The sequence below is a fragment of the Semicossyphus pulcher genome, unplaced genomic scaffold, assembly GCF_022749685.1.
Source record: "Semicossyphus pulcher isolate SPU_LCO1_2020_fin unplaced genomic scaffold, fSemPul1.0.p SCAF_23, whole genome shotgun sequence".
NCBI lineage: Eukaryota > Metazoa > Chordata > Actinopteri > Labriformes > Labridae > Semicossyphus > Semicossyphus pulcher.
The window spans coordinates 9,635,074-9,654,248 of NW_027211697.1; the positions used below are offsets into that span (position 1 = coordinate 9,635,074).

A 19,175-nucleotide genomic window follows, 5' to 3' on the forward strand; every position below is an offset into this window, starting at 1 on the left:
AGAGGGAAACACATACAGCCTCTGCAGATTCTGATCATGTTTTTGTTTAAGCCTGCTGCAATAGAGTGTGTGCATGTGCATATTATCTGCACTGTTCTTCCAGGTCCATTTGCAAGTCAATGAAGTGTTACATCAGAGAAAATTGGTTTCACATAAGGAATGTATATTCTTACGGGTAAAAAGGAGGCTTGAAGTATAGAATGCATGCGGTATACTCAATGGTATATGCAAAGGGTACGGGCTTCCGCGCATTATCACTGTTGATTGGATTGAGACATGGCGCTGTAATACCACATGGTACCAGTAGGTGGCTGTTATGAGAGAGAAGAGCGCAAATCTGCAGTTATATGCACCAGTGTGGCATCATTTCTCTTCAAAAGGCCTTGAGGAGAGCGTTATGTGCTGCTAAAGTTGCTACGCATAAGTGACCTTCAGTCAACAGGAGATTTGTTTGATGATTATGACGGTGTTTACGTTATGGCAGAATGTTACACACGACAGAGCACTGGCTCTACATCAGGAGTCTCTCTTTCCACTGTGGTGGCAGGTTATATTGCCGTGCTTGCTTTGCCTGCTAGTCTGGGCGAGGTGCTTTGCGGTTCAGTGCAGCGTGCTAGTGTTAATGTGACAGGACAGCTCAAGGGGGCAGAAAGGCAACGCTTGGGTTGTGCCGCTGTCTAGACAACCCCCCCATTACATCAGCTCTGCAGGGACCGGGCCTTTAAATAAGAGCAGTGGAGAGGACACAACCAGTGGTTCGGCAAGGTGGGAGGAGTCCACGTCGATCCAGCGGTGAGAGGAGAGAGCGGCATCGGGAGACAGCAAGTAGAAATGGATGATGTATGAATAAGTAAATGTAAGAAAAGAGGGAGGTGGGGTGTAGGTGGTGATGGGATGCTTCATTAAGATGAATGAGGAGCAAACGTCTCAGGTGGGAGTAGATTTTTCCTTTGCCTCTGTACACAGAAACTCACTGGCAAACTTGACAGGTAACATCTGATTGCAGGCCCCCAGTGAAGATTTGGTCGATGATGCAGTTACAGTGGTTTGGATTGTTGGCCTTCTTCCCGTTGTCGTCTCCTGCAGAACAAAAAAAAAAAAGAGCAGAAGGTATAAATAGACCACACAGATAACAGCAACAACCTCTGAAGGACTCTGTCTGGCCCTCATTCTCACTTTCCCCTCCCCCTTTAGCGGAGCTTTCCTGCCACTTCACAACTCTCTGGATTCTCCACTTTGGCTAATCGAAGCAAGCCTTACTGCAGGGTGTGTGGGTGAGTCAGCCTGTCTTTGCACTGCAGCAGGGCCTATTGGCATTCTTCACGCTGCCTGCCTGCCGTCCCCTTGGTACACACCATTGTCAGTCTCCTTCAGTATGTTTCCAGTGAGGTAAGGCACAGCGCCCTTTGGGCAGATCTAAGGTAAGACTCTGTGTGGTGGATCAGAGACAGTAGGAGGCACAGTCTGGGGCACACTGCTGGCAATCTAAACTGACACTACACCTTTAATTCATACAGTAAAAAAAAGCTACAATCCTCTTCTATTAACCCTTCAAACTTACTGCATTTAAAGAATTCATAGTGTGTTTTTTTTACTCTAATTGCACAGCGGGAATGATGTTAATACAGCTTACTGATGGTGTCTCCTTTGCAGTGCCTGTGTAGTACATCCAAAGCTGCGATGAGGAACTCGTGGGCGTCTTGCTGCTCGTAGCCTGCGAGGTGACGTGCATGAGTCCACACCAGGTGCAGCAGCCGGAAGGGAATGTGGGGCGAACGGTGGCCCGAGTAGAACTGGGAAGCGAGGAAGAAGGATGGAGGAGGTGGTGGAGATAAATAGGAGAGGGTGGTTAGCCTACTTTTTCCAGATGTTACTGGTTGCATCCTCTCTTTTTCTATCTTGTAGCTACGTTGCTCACCGCCATCTATAATTCATTGCTGAGCCGTAACAAAGATTTTCTGTCAGTCAAGGAGATTTTCTAACGCTTTTAACCGAATTCCCCCACATGTCCCCCTAACAGCGCCACCTCTAATGACACCACATCCATAGAGAGGAGAGGTGTGAGGGGAATGACAGAGAGGACAAAGTGGCTGCAAAACGGGGGCATTCTGGAGGGGGGAAAAAAACCCATCAATCTGTGAAGTGTGTTGCAGAGTCTTCCGGTTGCCATGGGAATTCGATTGAGTGACAACCCAGGTCAGGGTCAGGAGATGTGGGTAGGAACGTGACGGAGCTGAGCAGAGTGCAAACACTAACACGAAGTTCCAACCGGAGCTCATTAATGCTGGAGAGGGGGCTCTCGTTTCTCGAGGTGCAGATGTCGCACACACCTCGCTTTATTCCCCACCGCTCTCTGTGAGATCTGATTGAGCTGTGAGGGGGGGAAAACATGCCACGCCGACGTCGCTTGAATCTTACAAACTCTGCTCCTTTTAGGCAGTTTGAAGGTGGTTGACAAACGAAAAGGCACAACAAGAGGATGAGGAAACGGGAGAAAGCGAGGAAGGGGAGAGTGTGACTGATCAAAGCGGGCCATGCCTCTCGCTTTCAAATCTAAGACGCTGTGCGTGCGTGCGTCTGCGGAGTCTGTTGAAAGCTTTTGACAACAATACAGAGGTGGGAATGAAATTAGGAAGTTGGGGACAAAGCATAGAGGGAAACATAATGTGTGTGTCAGGGATTTAAATGATTTTTCTTGTGCGACTGACCCTGATTTTTCTGTCTCACACACAGCTGAATACTCAATCAGCGGCTGCCTCCCTGGGTGATAGAGGTGAGCGATTACCTCCTTCATGCGTTATGTAGCTGAAAGGTTCAGCAAACCGAGACGGGGCAGAGCCTCTAGGTGCATGCGCGCGTGTGTGAGTGTGTGTGTGCGGAGGGGTTTGGGGAGGTGGGGTGGGCGATGACTCAACTCATTATAGCACCACTTGCCATCTGTGGGCCCATATATACTGAGAAGTGAGAGGGTGTAAGAAAAAAGCGAGGCAGTGTGGGAGCAGAAATTACATAACATTCAGGGGCTGATGAGTTTGTTACATGAAAAATGTGTAACTTTTGTGTTTAAGGGCTGCGATTTAAACGGCTAAAAATGGCTCTGCGACATAATTCGCTTACAGTGATCAGGTTCCATAAAGGTATAATTGCGGCATTTTGCTTATTCATTCGTGGGCGACTCTGTACATTCCTTTTAAGCTGCATTTTTCCCTCCTCTCTGCCTCCCTCTTTGGACTCGAATAAATAGCGCAACAGTGACTCAGCCTTCTGCAGTGGGTTACGCCGAGAGAGAACATTCTGTATTGTACGCTGTATTAAATTGCATACTCTCAGATTATGGCTAATTTCTGCTCATATCCTTTTCTCTCATTGTAGGAACAAACAAACCTATGTAAGAAGTTCATCATACCTCCTGAAAGAGCTGCGACATCTCACACACCAGACAGGAGTTTGATTGCATCTCGCACTTGTGTCTGTCGGAGAGAAAGAAGTCTCGCAGCAGCGGCGTGTGTGTGAGGGCCTGAACGATGCAGTTCATGAAACACGTGTTGCCCAGGTTTATCAACCCTCGTAAACCTGCGGGACGAGAAGAGACAAAGACAAGCGTGAGAACGAGGCAACAGGGGTTAAACGAGGCAGGATTCATTGTGCTGGCAATGGAGGGAATTTTAATCAACCCTTTGGACACGAGTATCAACACTTTTAGACAACGCAAAAACAGCCGAGGTACAGATTCTCAGTTGTGAGAACTTTATACCTTTGTGTAATCTGATAGGAGACTGGATATCTTGCATCTTGTTATTGATCATGACAATTTATTGCACATATATTTCCTTTATCCTGTAATTGCCGTTTTTTTACTGGTAAAATCTGTTGAAGTCTGACATATTAAAATTCCCCGGTCATAATGTCGGGTGAACATAATAGATTTTCATCTAAAAAAATATCACTGATTCATTATAACTCCACGTCCACTCAGTGCTTCTGGAATATGCTAAAACCAACCATCCAAACCATTATTGGTCATTTTGGCAAAGGAATTACCGGCAAGGACGAGTCAGCAGCCACAGCCCCTCTCATCGATGCCACAAGCACACGAGATGCCATCGCTGTGATGACAGCGCTCAGCGGCTATGGAGGCTGGAATTTCATCAGGGATTTCAGTGAAATATATCCCGATTAATATATATTAATTAATTTTAGTATGTATAACGAACTGCACTCCCTCAGGGAGAGAGAGAGAGACAGTGCGCATGTGTGTGGACAGCGTGGTCGCAGAAAGCGGAGAGTCTTTGTTTTGAGTGACAGACAGAGTGATGGCTGTCTCGTATGCACGGCTCCTCCGCAGGTTGAAAGTGCAACAGTTACGCGTTTGGACAATTTTATTGTAGGGACGATTCAGTCATTTCCCTACCCAATTCTGATCCCTTGATACAGCCTGCCTATCAATTGTTTTAAAGCCAAATAAATGCAGATAATATTTGACAGTAATTTCACCCATTTGTCTGGAACATTGAAAACTTCCAGGACACACCGGCACAGATAATCTGTATGATAATTAATACTGTAACCATTTGGTAGTTGTAGCACTATGGAACCACACATATAGCCTGTTAAACATATAATGCATTATGTACGTATAGTTATATAAATACAGTAAACATTAAAGTCCTTGGCATGTCCAGATTCAGAAGGTATTTTTGTCTGTGTCGCTGAAAAGTTAACAATATGGCGTTTGGTCGGGTCTGCCAGTAAAGCCGTGTGTCTCCTGGAGCAGACCCCAAAGCTGTGAATGGATTCATTTAGAGTGAGAAAATAGAGCTACAGCCCTCTACTGATGGCCAGTACAACAGGTGACACACAGCCAGGTTTTGGGTCTAATCCAACTGAGCAGAGTTTGGTTCTGGAAGAGAGCGCTCAGCGAGAGCTTTAACACTTCAGACTGGTCATGGTGTGCACACACACACGTACAAACACACAGTCTACTGCCCCAACCAGGGCCACCAGCCAAGCTCTTTAGAGATATAAGGGGGGAGAGGGAAAGCAGGGGACAGTGGGCTGAGGAAAAAATAAAAACAGCATGTACAAAATCAGAGACTTAATAGAGATAGTGGGGAGAAACCAAACAAACACATCACAGAGGAACCGGTACAGAGAGAAAACAAGTTCTGGGAAGACCCGAGACAAATGCAGGCTGGCTGTGTTGTTGTACAAACGTGACCCTAAGTGCACTAGGCACATGTAGAGACACACACAGCTAAAAACAATCCTCACAGCACACACACAAACACAGCTGTGTGAGAATGAAAAGCTGTGCAGACTGAACAGAGCAGTCCCCTTGCCCACCTATGGTACAGTTCGTAGTGATTTTCCTCCGCTTTGGATTGTGTCGTAATAACTCTAGCTCCCTCTTGGTCGGCTCCCACGTCGTGTACTTCTCCCCTATGCCTGCGGATGCAAAGAAAACACAAATGTGACGGCGCAGAGATGTCAGGCAGCATTGTTTCAAGAGCTGCGTCAATTGTCGGACAGAAAAACAAAAGGCTATACCTTGCAATTTCCAGGCTTTCCTCTGTTCCTCTTTGGCAATCTGCTCCATGTCTTTGTCGTATATGTAGTCTTGACACACAAAACAATATATTCCGCCGTATAATAAGTCTATCGCTGGAAGCAGGAAGGAGGGAAGAAAGAGAGGGAGAGAGAGAGGGATTGAATCATAATTACAAATAGATTTTTTCCCACCACAGTAACACACATTGGGTTTTATTTTACACAGTCAGCCTCAAGACAAGTGCTTTCCCCGCCCTGCATTATCCACTCACTGCAATATGTTTCCGTCTCATTGCTCGCACTGAACAATTCCAGGAGATGTGAGGGAAGCGATGATGGAATAGGTGTATTTGTCTCCCACCCCCACCTGGGCTTTCAGCTAACACACCATCCTCTTCCATTCTCAAACTCCACGGCAACAATACCTCGGCTCTGTTGCCGTGACAACCTATTTTTAGCTTTATCGGACATTTTTCTGTTTTTGGTGCTACCCACACGGAGAAAGTAAGCTAAAGCATCATGTGGAAAAAGCTGACTGGTGTATGTTGTGTTATCGACACCGTGCAGTGTTTTCTTTGTGTTTGCGTGTGTACATAAAAATAATTAAATATTTATTTTGTCTGGTATATAAGCATATTTGGTAACCTTGCACTGAATAGGAGGCTGCTCTCTTGACGACAGCACCCCAGTTAAGAGAGACAAATGAGAGCAACACAAGTGGCAGCGAGGGGAAGAAGATATAAGCTATGATTATTGCACGAGACAGGCAGGAATTCATAAATCTTGCTCACTTGAGTTAAGGACGAGAGCAAAGAAAACAATGAGGAAAAAAAGAGGCAAAGAATGACAGGACGGGGAGGTCGAAGGAAAGGTGTGAGACGCATTCAAAAGGAGGCATGAAATGAGTCCTCAGGAGTGCGGTTGTTAGGAAAAGGAGATGAAAAAGATGGAAAAGGACTCCTGAGAAGGGAGCTTGCTATTAGGCAGGCAGGGGAGTCTGAATAATTTGATTAGAGGTGGAGAGGAACAGAGTGCCAGTGTCAGAGAGGCTCCAGTGAAAAGCTCAAAGCTAATTAACACTGTAGCCGTCCACTTGGGGTATGCATGTGTGTAACCAAACTGTTGAAATCCATTAAATCAGCTAAAGCCATTCACAAAAATACCAAGCCCCTCCCTCCGTCTCCCCTGTTGCCATATTTAGCCGTCCGTCTCAGGGTAATATCAAAATCTTCCTCATTAGTGTCATTGTCTTATGCAGCATAAATAGCATGTAAGGTTAAGGCTAGGCGTTCTTGTAGCTGTGGATTAGCAATGTCTACCCCTCCCCTGCTGCTGTGTGAAGGGGAGTGTTCTAACTTAAACCCGTGACATTTGACTGGATAAGGCGCTCCCACCAGAATGGTAATGTGCTGCGGTTAGAGAGAGGTTTAGCTCCCTGTCTGCTCAGAGGAGGAAGTTGCCCAAAGTAATGCTGTAATCCTTCACTGATAATAGCTGATGCTGCAGCGGGCCACAGTGGCGCATGTGAATGTGAGGGCTGACGTGATGGGACTTAGCCTTGGACGATTTAATATCATCATATAGAAACATTTCAGCTCTACTGTACATTTTCTAATATGACAATTCACAATTCGTCGTATTTATTACATAACATTTCTGGTTGCTTCAGTTTGATTTCTTCAACAGTTGTGAGTGAGCGTGTGACTTACCTAGATTGTGTCTCTTGTTTTTTGCGTGCTCGTGGATGTGTTTCTTCGTAAAACAGCCGAAAAAGACGCAGTAGAGACAAGAGTGGAGCCGGTTAAGGTGGGCGCCACACATGTGACAGATGCACGACTTGGCCTGCAGAGGATAAGGGGGATAGGGGAAAGGTACAAAAAAAAGGAGAGGACAGTCAGTCTAGTGAGAAAAGCCTCCACAGCAGGACAGAACCCTGAGCTACAATGTAGAGCATCGTAGCCCGACAGAGTGGAACTCCCTGCCAGCTGAATTAGATTACTATCTTCCAGTCAGTCGCACAAACACTTCGGAGGATGCGGTGCTTGAAGAGACCCGATATGACGACAGACTAAAGATTGCTGGGCCTGTTGACAAATCCAGCTCAGTTGAATAACAACATATTTCCACACTGAATCTTTCACTCTCTAACACATGCAGGGCATGATGGGATTTAATGCTTGGCAGGCACACTGGAGAAAGGAGGCAGAATCCGTCGGAAGCACACACTAACATCAGCTGGAGTTTGTGTATTCTGGTCGACTACAGCACCCAGAGGTAACTGGAGGGATTGAACATTAGAATGCCTGACATCTTAGCACACCTGCACAAATGAGCTCTACAGGGGCTGCAGCTAAACTGTATGTATTAGAAAAATATATATACTGTGAAAAGGGGAGCCAGAGAAGGACTGTCAGACTAGCATGAGTGATCATGACAAACTCCAAGTAGGGAAATTTAGTCAGATATGGAGGAGAAAAGATGGTTAAACAGATGGGTTAAAAACCTTGAAGATTTTGATTGCGTTCTCTTTGGCGGCATCTTTGGCGATAATCGGTAATTGCAAAAGGACACTTCTCAATTTAACCAGATGTCTACAGCTGGTTCCCTTGGTTACGGTTGTAACTCTCGCTTTCCTTTTTAGACTGTTTGCCTTCATCTGAGCGTCGAATTTGTTTCTTTTTCTTTGGATTTTCACTTATTTTTGAAGTTGTACCTGTCATTGTTTGTTCAGCCATAGTAGATTACCATTTACTCGCAACACCGGAAAAGCAGCCGCTTAGCTCTGCCTACACTCTCTGACACCAACCGCAGCTGGGTGATGGAAAACGCGTCACTAACTAGGCGCCGTGTGTGATTCTTTCCATTATATACTGCAAATGCAAAGGCTTTCATCAGTGGGCCATTGGCTCAATCACCCCTCTTCCATAGCATCTCCATCACCTCACTGTACCTCTAATTGTCAGCGCAGGAACACATCTTAGACTCTTGATAACTGCATAAAGAAGTTGTCAAAGCATTACATGGCTGTATGGCCGTGTGTACAGGCTCAATGCTGACCCTGGAGCCTTTCTTGTGGTGGAGCTCGATTGCTGATTAAAAAAAAGACATAAAAAAGTGTACTACTAGCCCCAAATCCATTTCATTCCTTACTCTCTAAACAATGTACAGCATACAGATTAAACACTTATATACCATGAATTGGTTGGTTGAAAAAAATAATAAGTGCATCAGCAAATGCAAACCCTTTTAGCAGTGACGACACTCAATGCTTTCACTGTAAGTACAGCAGAAAGTAGCCTGCAAGCCTGTGACTAAAAGGGGATTTGAAATTGAATGAGAGAGGAAAGACAGAGCGATCTAATCAAAGCCTTTCAGGGTGCAGACCTGCCGCAATGAGTCGCCCACTCGTATGGAGAGAAGACGGAGCGAAAGGTGAAGAGAAACAAAATGATCGGCTGGAGAGATTTATCACTTTCGATTTCTGGTACACTGTGTGAAACGAGCTCACACGACAGACTCTCACACACCTACACACCTAGCTGAAGCTATTGGACGTGAACTCGGCAGCCCTGCACTGTATTGTCTGCCTATTGATATCTTTTGACTACACATACAATAGTATAACCTGACACCGTCTGAACAATATTACAGCTTATTGTTGCAGAGAAACGAAATAGCTTGTGCCAGTCGGTTTCACTTCCTTCTCTCTCGATGACACATAACACGGAACAGTTTGTACAATGGGATAGCTACATAACAAAAGCTAATAGCACTTATTATTTAAGCAATGACTATCTCACTAAATAACTCACAGGATGACTCAAAGCTTTGACATCCAAGGCCAACGCATTTCACATGATTTTATCATTTGTTAGGGAACAAGTGGCTCCTACAACAACCAAGACAAATGTCACAAAGATTTAGCATCATAAACTCAAATATAGTTGGAAGTCAACGGTTAATATAATGAGAGAAATTTTAGGATATAGGAGCAATGTTTTGTGTTTCAATAAAGTCAAATATAGTAACGCTCTGGTTCTATCAACCACCATTTTCCTAGTGAAAACAAATGCAACATTAAAGTGGTAATCTCCAACATCTCATTTTCGTTCTCTTTGACGGCACCTATGGGGATAAACGGTAATTGCGGGAGCACGCTTTCCAGACAGTTTTGCATGTGTGACGTCCACGGTTGGCTCCGGTTGCTTTCCTTTTCAGACAGTTTGCTTCATCTGAGGGTCAAATTTGTTTCTTTTTCTTTGGATTTTCACTTATTTTTGAAGTTGTATCTGTAGTCATCCATCTTTTCTTTGTTTGTTCAGCCATAGTAGATTACTGTTTACTCGCAAACACTTGCAGAGACCGCAAAAGCAGCCGCTTAGCTCCGCCTACCCTCTCTGGCAGACCAACCACTGCTGGGTGATGGAAAACGCGTCACTAACTGGGCGCCGCTTGAGATTTTTTCCGTGAAAGTCGCACCAGACACCCAGTCTGTAATAATACTATATACTGCAAATGCAAAGGCTTTCATCAGTGGGCCATAGGCTCAATCACCATTGTGTTACCTCATTTGGCGATAGATAGTGACTTAACAGACATTTATTTACATGAAAATCTTCGAGATTATTACTAATTATTGTTCGAAAGTCAAAAAGGTTAAACATCTTATCCCCAGTCAACAAATGATTTACACTTGTGTACACTGTATTTTGTGTTCGAGTCAAATCTGACCAATTTACAACTTTCATCAATCATAAATATTCTAATGAAATCCTCCACACGAGACATTTGAAAATATAAAATTGCTGATCAGCACTTTCGACTTTGTACCACCTGTGGTGTTCCCTGTAAAAAATGACCGCCAAAGGAAATTAATGGGTAACGCTAGATTATGTTCATCCATCAGATGGAAAACATCCCCACTCACACCCACACGTTCCCCCACGAGGACAACACATTTCAGACTCGACAATTTTAGAACCAGATGAAGAGGAGATTGAAGGTTACCCAGAGATAGAGGAGGATGTCTCAGAGTGTCTATTCTTTGTATATTCACTGCAGTTATTCATGTTAACCACAAGTCTGAGACATTGTTTACAGCTTAAAAAGGTATTCAATCAAATTCGGTGCCTGAAGCTTGTGCACGTTGTTACTTTTTTAAAGCTTTTCAATGAAGCTTTTTGTGAGCAAATGTTTTCCAAAGATGGTTTCCAAACTGTTTATTTACCTTAGATTTCAAAATTAACCCCATCTACCTGTGGGATAAAACCGAGAAATGTTGCGAAAAAAGGGATATGAATCTCTGCTAAAATGGAATAACTCATCCGTGGGAGTGGGACGAAACTATTGGAAATTCTGCGGAAATGTGTGTGTGGGCGCAAGATTGATATAACAGTCCAATGTAGACTATTTTTTTTGTGCTGACAAGTTGTCAGAGAGAACAATACAAATTCAACAGTCGTGCAAAGAGGGACATGGTGCTACATGAAACACCAGACATGTGCTTCTGTGCACTGCTGCAGAGATGGGCTGCAAAACTCACAGGCTGGTGCGTGTTTTGGCTGAGCATTAGTAGGCGAAAGCTAAATTGTGATGACATGGCAGTATAGGGGATAGTCAGGGTGGCGGACCCTAAGCTCTGTTTTTATTCATATTGGTCTGTTAGTCAGCCAGCTCTATATGGGTGTGTGAGAGAAGGGGAAGCACCTAATCTATGAGGGATGCTTTTCAATGAGGGATGTATGGAGAGCGATAGGAGGAAGTGTTAAAGGTCACTAAAAGCAAAGATCAAAGACAGACTCTTTGAACTTTTAAGGCAGAGCTTGTTCCATTATCTAGCTCAAAAGAAAAGGAGGACACAGAGGAGGTAAAAAGGGATAGAGCTTGAGGTAGGACTTTGCAGAGTCTAAATGAAACTCTGCATCCCCATGAAGAAAGGAGAAAAAGACAGGCCACAAATAATGAGGAAATAGGTGTTTTAGCTGCGTCTTTTAGCACTGATGTTGTTAATCCCCACTCCTCCATTGCACCAGTACTCAAAGTAAAAAACAAGAAACCCTGCCAATGCCACGCCTTGTCCTCCTCCTCACCCTCCCCTGCCTTAACACCCCTTTAGCGGGTAGAAAATCCATCTCTGCCCCCCTCTCTTGGGCTTCTCTGTGCTTTCACCATGGTTCACAGCCTGTCTATTCCTCAGTGTCAGCAGTCCTGCATCTCTCTGCACCCGGGTCTTTTAATGTTCTATTAGATCAGCTATTGATCAGACGCTGGCTCAGATGACTGGAACAAGTGTCGAACAGGTAGCGAGCTCAAGTTCGTGCTGCGCTAGGCTGCGTCTCCCATCTGGGATGGGATGTTTGTGGCGAGTTAGGCTGGGCTCCGCGTCCAGGGGAATGACCCCCGCTAATGTACAAAGCTGGTGAGTGATGGAAGAACAGATGCTGAAAGGCATTAGCTGGATGAATAGATCTCCAATACATCTTTAACATGGAGATAAGGTTGCATTACATGCTTTGTGGGTCCATTAGCTCACACTGATCCAAAAACGACAGTATAAATCCTCCTATGTTGTAGAATGAGCCACACACTCGTCCACAGCGTCTCCATCACCTCATGCATTCTTTAAATCTGACTGTTACTCCTCCCTCATCATTTAGGTTAATGCATTTATACATTCAAACAGAGCCAGTAACGTGATGAGCTGTAACTGAGTAGGAGAGAGAAAGACGAAGACGATTATGATGTGGACAAAGGTCTGGCTCTACTGAGCACGCTCCTGCTGCTGCAAAGAACAGACTGGGGAGGGGAGAGTCAATACGGAGTGGAGAGCACAGCTATATGAGAGGAGTGACTCACCACCACACTCATAAGCCTGTGCATGCTTCTCTACACACACATGCTCATGCATAAAGAGAATTAACAATGCCTACTGCACACTAAGAAGAGGTGCAGAATCTCCATATGCATATTCACGCATATGGAATAGTGCTTTCTCTTTCTCCCATGAACAAGCCAGAGAAGGCTCGGGAAGGAGACTAATGGTGATGCTCCAGAACCGTGCTGCCGACTGACCCCGTGGGGCTGCAGCCTGTCAGTGCCGCCTTGGCAGGATGATGTTGTTACCCAGCCCCCTTCCTCTCTTGCTCCCCACTATCTCCTCATGACAATTCCTGGCCTGGAAAAAAATGCCGTCTCAGTAAGCAGCCCTGGAGAATAACACACACAATATGAATCTCCCCCTATTCTCTTTTCACTCCCGTCCTTCATCAGCTCATTGTAACCTTAGTTGACAATGGCATGCTGTGTGGACTTTGCGTGAGAAGATTGTATTCCCACCTCATCCGAATGAATCAGAAATGTGGGAGGGATTTGGGAGTGTGTAGTTCGGCCTCATACTGTCACAGACTGCTTTAAGGACATTATAGCTGAACTGAGAGCTCCCAGCCGGTGGAGTCGAGCTATTTTCAATCTGAAGGAAAAGAAATAAAACTGAATAAGATGTGGAAATAAAGAGATACTCGAGTAGCTGTAATGCTTCTTGTGAGTTTGTGCAATTTGGGTAAGTTGCTGGGTTTGCAGCACATGGGATTTACAGAGGCGTGCATGTGTGAATCTGATTAAGATCACTCGATGAGGCACTTCTTGATATCCAAGAGATCAAAGGGTGTCGGAGCAAAAAGGAGAGGCACAAAAAGTACAGTGAAAAATGCTGAAATTGGGTGGAGGAGGAATATTACAGTTTGAAAGACTCATTCGGTACCAGAGTGGCTACCTGCTGTGTTCGTGCCCGACGTTCATACACACATGGTTAGAAAACTGTGGCGTTTCTTCAACAAACCCTCTCACACAAGCACAACAAGCCGACGTTTACCCATTTCACCAGCGTGTAGACTGACCAAAGCTGGAATGTAAAAAATATTGACAAACATGTACGGCAAGAGGGAAGAGTCAGACAGCAGGGTGTTTGTGCTTGTCTGCACAGATGGCTAACAGTCTAGCTCCAGCGTAACAAAAGGCTGCTTGATCATTCCTCGAACCTCGCAGCTACCAGATGCCCACAACCACCAACAAAAACACATCATCGGGGGGCTGCTGATGTGAGCGACACCCAAGACACAGAACTTCTGAATATTCCCCCTTGAATCAATTAAACATCATAAGTTGCGCTTTTCCCCGTAGCACCAATCAGGATCCACAGAGCCCTAGACATTACATCAGGGAAGATCTATGAGCACTAGCCACAGATTAGAGACACAGTGGGGCTATTAGTGAACTACAGTCTTTAAAGGTGAGTATATTTAGAGTAAACCTAAGTAATAAATTATCTTACAAAAGGTCTAAAGCCACATTTTTCACCTCTTTCACAAGGACAGAGAAACCACTTCCAGATAAAATGCCTTGTCCCAGGAAACCCGTCACATGGGCCCAAGGTTTTAACAATGGGGAATAATTGAGTGTCCGCACTAGAAGTGATTGATCGCCTCTTTGGTTTTGGGCTTGGCCGGCCCCTGGAGAGTGATTGACAGCTCATTAGCCAGATGGTGGTACTAAGGGAGGGCTGGACAGCGGCCTCATTGGCTGGCTCAGGCCATGACCAGCGTGCTTTGTAGCAGATAGGCCTATGTCTTACCGGAGCCTGTTGGGGTGATCGAATGTTGGACGCAGAGATGAGGTCACTCAATACGCACGGTCATGCTCGTCTTCAGTTACACACACACACACACACACACGGTTTCAAAAATTAGACCAACCACTCCTAAGCTTTATGGTCTTAAAGGCTATTGTACCGACATATTATGAATAAATGCCCTTTTTTTTTCATGAGTCGCTGCCATGTAGCAGCCTCATGCAGCATCCAACCAACCTCTTTTAACAGCAATTATACTTTCACTGTGCTCACCTCAGGCGTTTCTTTTTAACCAGTAGTTCCATGAGATTATTAAAAGGAATTGGCCCTGGAAAAAGCCACTGTCTGTCAAAGCTGGTGTTCTCTGTAATGGTTAGAAGCAATAATATTTTGAAGTGGCGCCATAGCTGTGGAGAAAGTTGTACAAACAGCTCCTGGTTTCGCCGATTCTACATTCCTACAACACCCAGCGTGCATTGCGCCCCTCCCTCTGAAAGGAGCAGCCCAGCGAGAGACGCTGGAGTGAAATACTACCGCTTTCGGTCCCCATCATAGCAATGATATGGACTGAAAATTGGCAAACTGTCCCTTTAAAGCATAGAAAGAGACCGAGCTCTAACTCAATGATGTATCAAAGCATTTTCTCTAATTTAGCACCTCTGATCTGAAAACAGCAAGAATTAAAGCACATCCGGCTCGGACAGTACCACGATGAAGACTTCAAGCACATTTTTGCGCCTTCATACTGTGAAAAAAAAAGATGGGAGGCTGGATTCTTTGAAGCTAAAAATTGGAAGGAAATAGCATGCAAAAAGGGACACCACAAGGTGACACACCAGGCCTGCGATTACTCTTGGAAGGAGGTTACAGACCTTGTGCTATTTGTCTAGTCTGAGTCATTGAGCCACAGCCATAGTGACTGACAGAGTGAAAGCCACATTAGACAAGATCTAGGAGTAACCGAGAGTGCACAGACATGGAAGAATTGGGTCTGGATGGAGGCCAGAAAGCAACATCTGACATCACCAAAACCACTAAGTGTTGTCTATGAGGCAGCGGGATGAGGGAAAGGGACAGGATGGGAAGAGGGGAAAATGAAAGGATTAGAGGCTTGGCTATGATATTCACAGGATCAAATCATTTCAGATGAAAACCTCTGTGAAGAGAAAATGATATCTTAGTCTTGTAGCTCCACAATGCTGTGAAAATTCTGTGTAATTTTATAATTGCATCGAATAGGGTAATAGTTATCTAGAGATAAACAGTACAAGCATTTTTTGCACAGATTTAATGTGATAATCAAGAGGCAATGAGAACTGTGGGCTGAACTAGGGTTGCAAGAGTGAAAGCAAGAAAAAGGAGGAAGAAAAAGCGTGGGAGTGAGCGCAGAAGAGGAACAAGCAGGGGCTATGAAGAGGCTGGAGGAACCGATCCTGATGCTACAAACGTATGCTGATGAGTCAGGGAGCAGGCTTGTGATGTGACGGGAGACTGATCTGACAGAGAGATCTGCTCACAGCACAGGAATCAGCCGCTCCCTGGGATTGGCTGTTCCTCAGTGCATGTTTTTTTTTGTGTGTGTGTGTGCGTTGGAGTGTGTGCAGCGAAAGAACAGGAGGGAGAAAAGAGTGACAGAAGGATGTTAATGTGTCATGGTTGAAAATACATCAATTTTCCCACCTTTGAAATTCCTCGCAAGATCTAGCATGCCATTTCTCTCTCATCTTCCCTCATCACAAGCAGAGGGGGACTATGCACTTCTGCGGGAAGGGTTGTGTGTGTATGTGTGTGTGTGTGTGTGTGTGGGGGGGGGGGGGTGTTCCTCTGATCATATATGATTTATCAAAACCACAAGATAAAAAAGTTGACTTCAGTCAGCTCTCTAATCACGACCCTAACCCCTTTAATCAAAGTGACAGCAAATTCTTCAAAGCAGTTTATGGCTGTAACATTCTGCCAGCCACACCCGCCCCACTTTCATCTCGTCCAATTTCCACTCAACCTAAGATAATAGATCCGCTTTCACGGCACGGCAGATTCCTTCATGGGTGCGGTGTTTTACATAGAACCTTGTCTTCCATACACTAAATAGGAGCCTATCCTGCTGCATGGAAGAGCACGCACAAAATAAATAACCATGACCTTCATGAATATTCACACTACCCCTCCACAAACATAGCCATTCACAAACTATAAATTATGAATATGAATGGAGTTGGGCCTAAACAGAGGAATGAATCCAACTGTTAAAAGCAAGGGCGGGTTTTATCCACGAGCTGTGCCGACATCCTTCCCCGCAAGACAGCTTAAATGGCACTTGGCAATCTGGTGAAACATGAATCTCAATTAAAAAAAAGGAAAAGATAAGAAATCTGTTCAGACAAAGGCTCAGGTGCCGTACACAAGCAATCGCCCACTAAATATACACTCTCAGAAATAATACATTAAAAGACAGGGATGAAAGTAAAGGCCGGGGAAGATTGAAGGGGAGCTACTGAGAAAAATAGTCCCTCCTCTGCAATCTGAAACGAGGCAATTTTTTGTTACATGACACAAAGTGACAGAGGGCGTAGCCCCTCCAGCTAGCTGCGCGGCGTGGCCAATCTAAACGTTTCTGCTAACTGACATCCCTCGAAGTGTAGCACACCAAGACCATAACACCAAATATAATGAGGCAAAGATGCACAAAAGAAAATTGTGTAAGAGGTATAAGTGTGTCAATTGACATCAAAGAGAAACATTACTGCATTCTTGTTTTTCTCTCTTAGTAGAAAATCTATGAAACGCTCCTTAACATGCATTTAATAGTTTGCTCCCTGGAGCTTTTGTGTCATAAAATTATGATACTTTTGGGAATTGTCAGTGTATGCGCACTCAGGACAATTTAGACATGTTTACCCAAAAGCATATAAGACTGGAGGCTGTGAGGAGTCAACAACAATACCGAATTTGTCACCAAGTTGAATCCATGATTCATGGCTGATGCAGTTGTGCGCACACGGCGTTAATATTAACCCAGATGCTCATCCCAAACTAATGGGCAATTTCATGAAGGACCAACATAACAAAAGAATTATTGTTCTAATGTTTCCTAATAGTGAATAGCAGATCCCAAGCCACACTGGGATGTAATGTCATTCCTGCACAACACTCCTATCGTTGGCACTCATTCTGTCATTTGTTTCCCATGTGAGGTTTAGATTGTGCATGCAGAGCAGGGGGCATTGGTTTCTACCAATGTCCCTGCACATTGCCTGGGAATTGATTTTAGCCCGAGGTAGAGAGGATGACAGCTCGCAGGGACGCTGCTGCGGACAGACTACAGAAAGAGGGGACAGGGGGGAGGTGAAAAACATCATTTCGGGATAAAGGCACCGGCTAATGAAACCAAGTCTGAATACAATGCCAAAACACATATTTTCTATCTCTCAGTCTGAATAGCGATAGCTTTCAACTTCCTTCTACGCAAAAGGTGCCTCTTTTACTCCATTTCCTTGTGTGTATTTGCCACTAATGTACTATTGTAAGATAAGCGGTACGGAGATAAGCTCTTGTTTTTTGTCATGCATGCTAACATTCACACTACCCCTCAATGTCGCTGCCAGCTATTCAAAATAAAGATTTCGACAGAGCAAGGACAGATGCAGGATTTCTGCATGCATTTTCATCTCACATCATTACAGACGCCAGGATGTGATGTCTTCCTGCTCGTAATTCTGCGCAGAACAAAAACCAAGACCGCCGTACCTCACGAGAATACGCTGCCTGTGTACCACTGGAGCAGCACTACACCTGCTCTGCATGTCAGATTAGTCAGGTGGCAGAGAGCCTCAGTGAAGAGGGTGTGCATCACAAGACTCTCATATAGCTGCATCCTGGAGTGCATTTAAGCAGCAGAGAGAGAGAACACTTTATTCAGGAGCCACTGCTCTCCCCTCTCTCCCTGTAGCAGTCACCTGTACCATGAGTGTCTGGGTCCAGATTGGCAGAGCAGATTCCCTATGTATACAGCATAACAGATGTTAGACAGCTGTTGAACAATAAAAACAACACAACTGAATTTAGCAGCACAGCAGCATGACCATTTTGTAGGCGCAATTTTTCAGAGTATATAAAATATGTAAAAAGGTGCATTTTTAATATGAATGAATACAAATGCTTGTCCTCCTATAATAGTTGATTAAATATCCAACATTGCACAATTAGATTCTGCACCGATATTACACAGCAGTTTTTTAATGATAGAAGGAAATCGAGGCCTACTGTCAGTTATGTAAGACTACAAGGCCATTGGTGTATTGCAATGCAGTCGCCGATGACACGGACAGACAGCGACCAGAGCAGAAAAATACAATTCAACCCGTCTGACGCTACAAACAACAGCTTTCTAAAGTCTAAAGATTCCAGCTCACGACATCTCAAACTAAATGGTTTAAATGAAGAAGCCAACTTTGAATGCCATCTAACCTTGAAGATTATTACTGCTGATGGCATGGTCGACAGACAGGAAAGAAAAAAAAAAAATCACCATACCCCTCATATATTTTTCTGCACATGATGGAGACATGCCGACTTTTTTTTGGAGGTAAATCTCTGGTTTGAAAAGTGATGGTTGCTGCGAATGCACTGGTTGTGGCAGGCATCATCATCGAAATAAAAAAGGAGAGTTGTGCGAGGGTTTTAATGCCAAATTTTTCAAAAGCTAAACACGCCTACGGGTGCTGAGCAGAACATTGTGAACTGATTAGAAGTGAGTAATAGAAAGCACCCCTGACACACTGACTGAGCTTCAGTTGATCACATTCCTGTCAGTTAAGAGAATGAGAAAGATAGTGGTTTAAATTAACAGCCATCAAATGATGGTGAAATTGCTGCAATGTCACCCCCTTCACTGTCTGACAACCTTTTAGGACTGCCTCAGATGCTCTCTTGCGCTAATTAATTCTGCTGTACATCACGGTGCAAAAAGGATTAATACAGACGATGTGAATGCTGAGTTCCG

At 44.6% G+C, this 19,175-nt stretch overlaps 1 protein-coding gene across 3 annotated transcripts in view; it reads right to left on the bottom strand.

Moving 5' to 3' along the window:
• The window catches only part of usp22 (ubiquitin specific peptidase 22), a 28,706-nt gene that overhangs the window by 7,847 nt on the left and 1,684 nt on the right, over positions 1 to 19,175 (bottom strand). For 2 of the 3 annotated variants that reach the window (XM_069674229.1, XM_069674228.1), the window contains 6 exons: positions 7,257 to 7,389; positions 5,548 to 5,661; positions 5,344 to 5,445; positions 3,407 to 3,573; positions 1,634 to 1,793; positions 975 to 1,080 (listed from right to left, as the gene is read on the bottom strand). In XM_069674229.1, the coding sequence (XP_069530330.1) occupies positions 975 to 1,080; positions 1,634 to 1,793; positions 3,407 to 3,573; positions 5,344 to 5,445; positions 5,548 to 5,661; positions 7,257 to 7,389 (782 nt within the window). Of the gene's footprint in view, positions 1 to 974; positions 1,081 to 1,633; positions 1,794 to 3,406; positions 3,574 to 5,343; positions 5,662 to 7,256; positions 7,390 to 19,175 lie in introns of all 3 variants that reach the window. The other variant, XM_069674227.1, reaches the window with a different exon arrangement.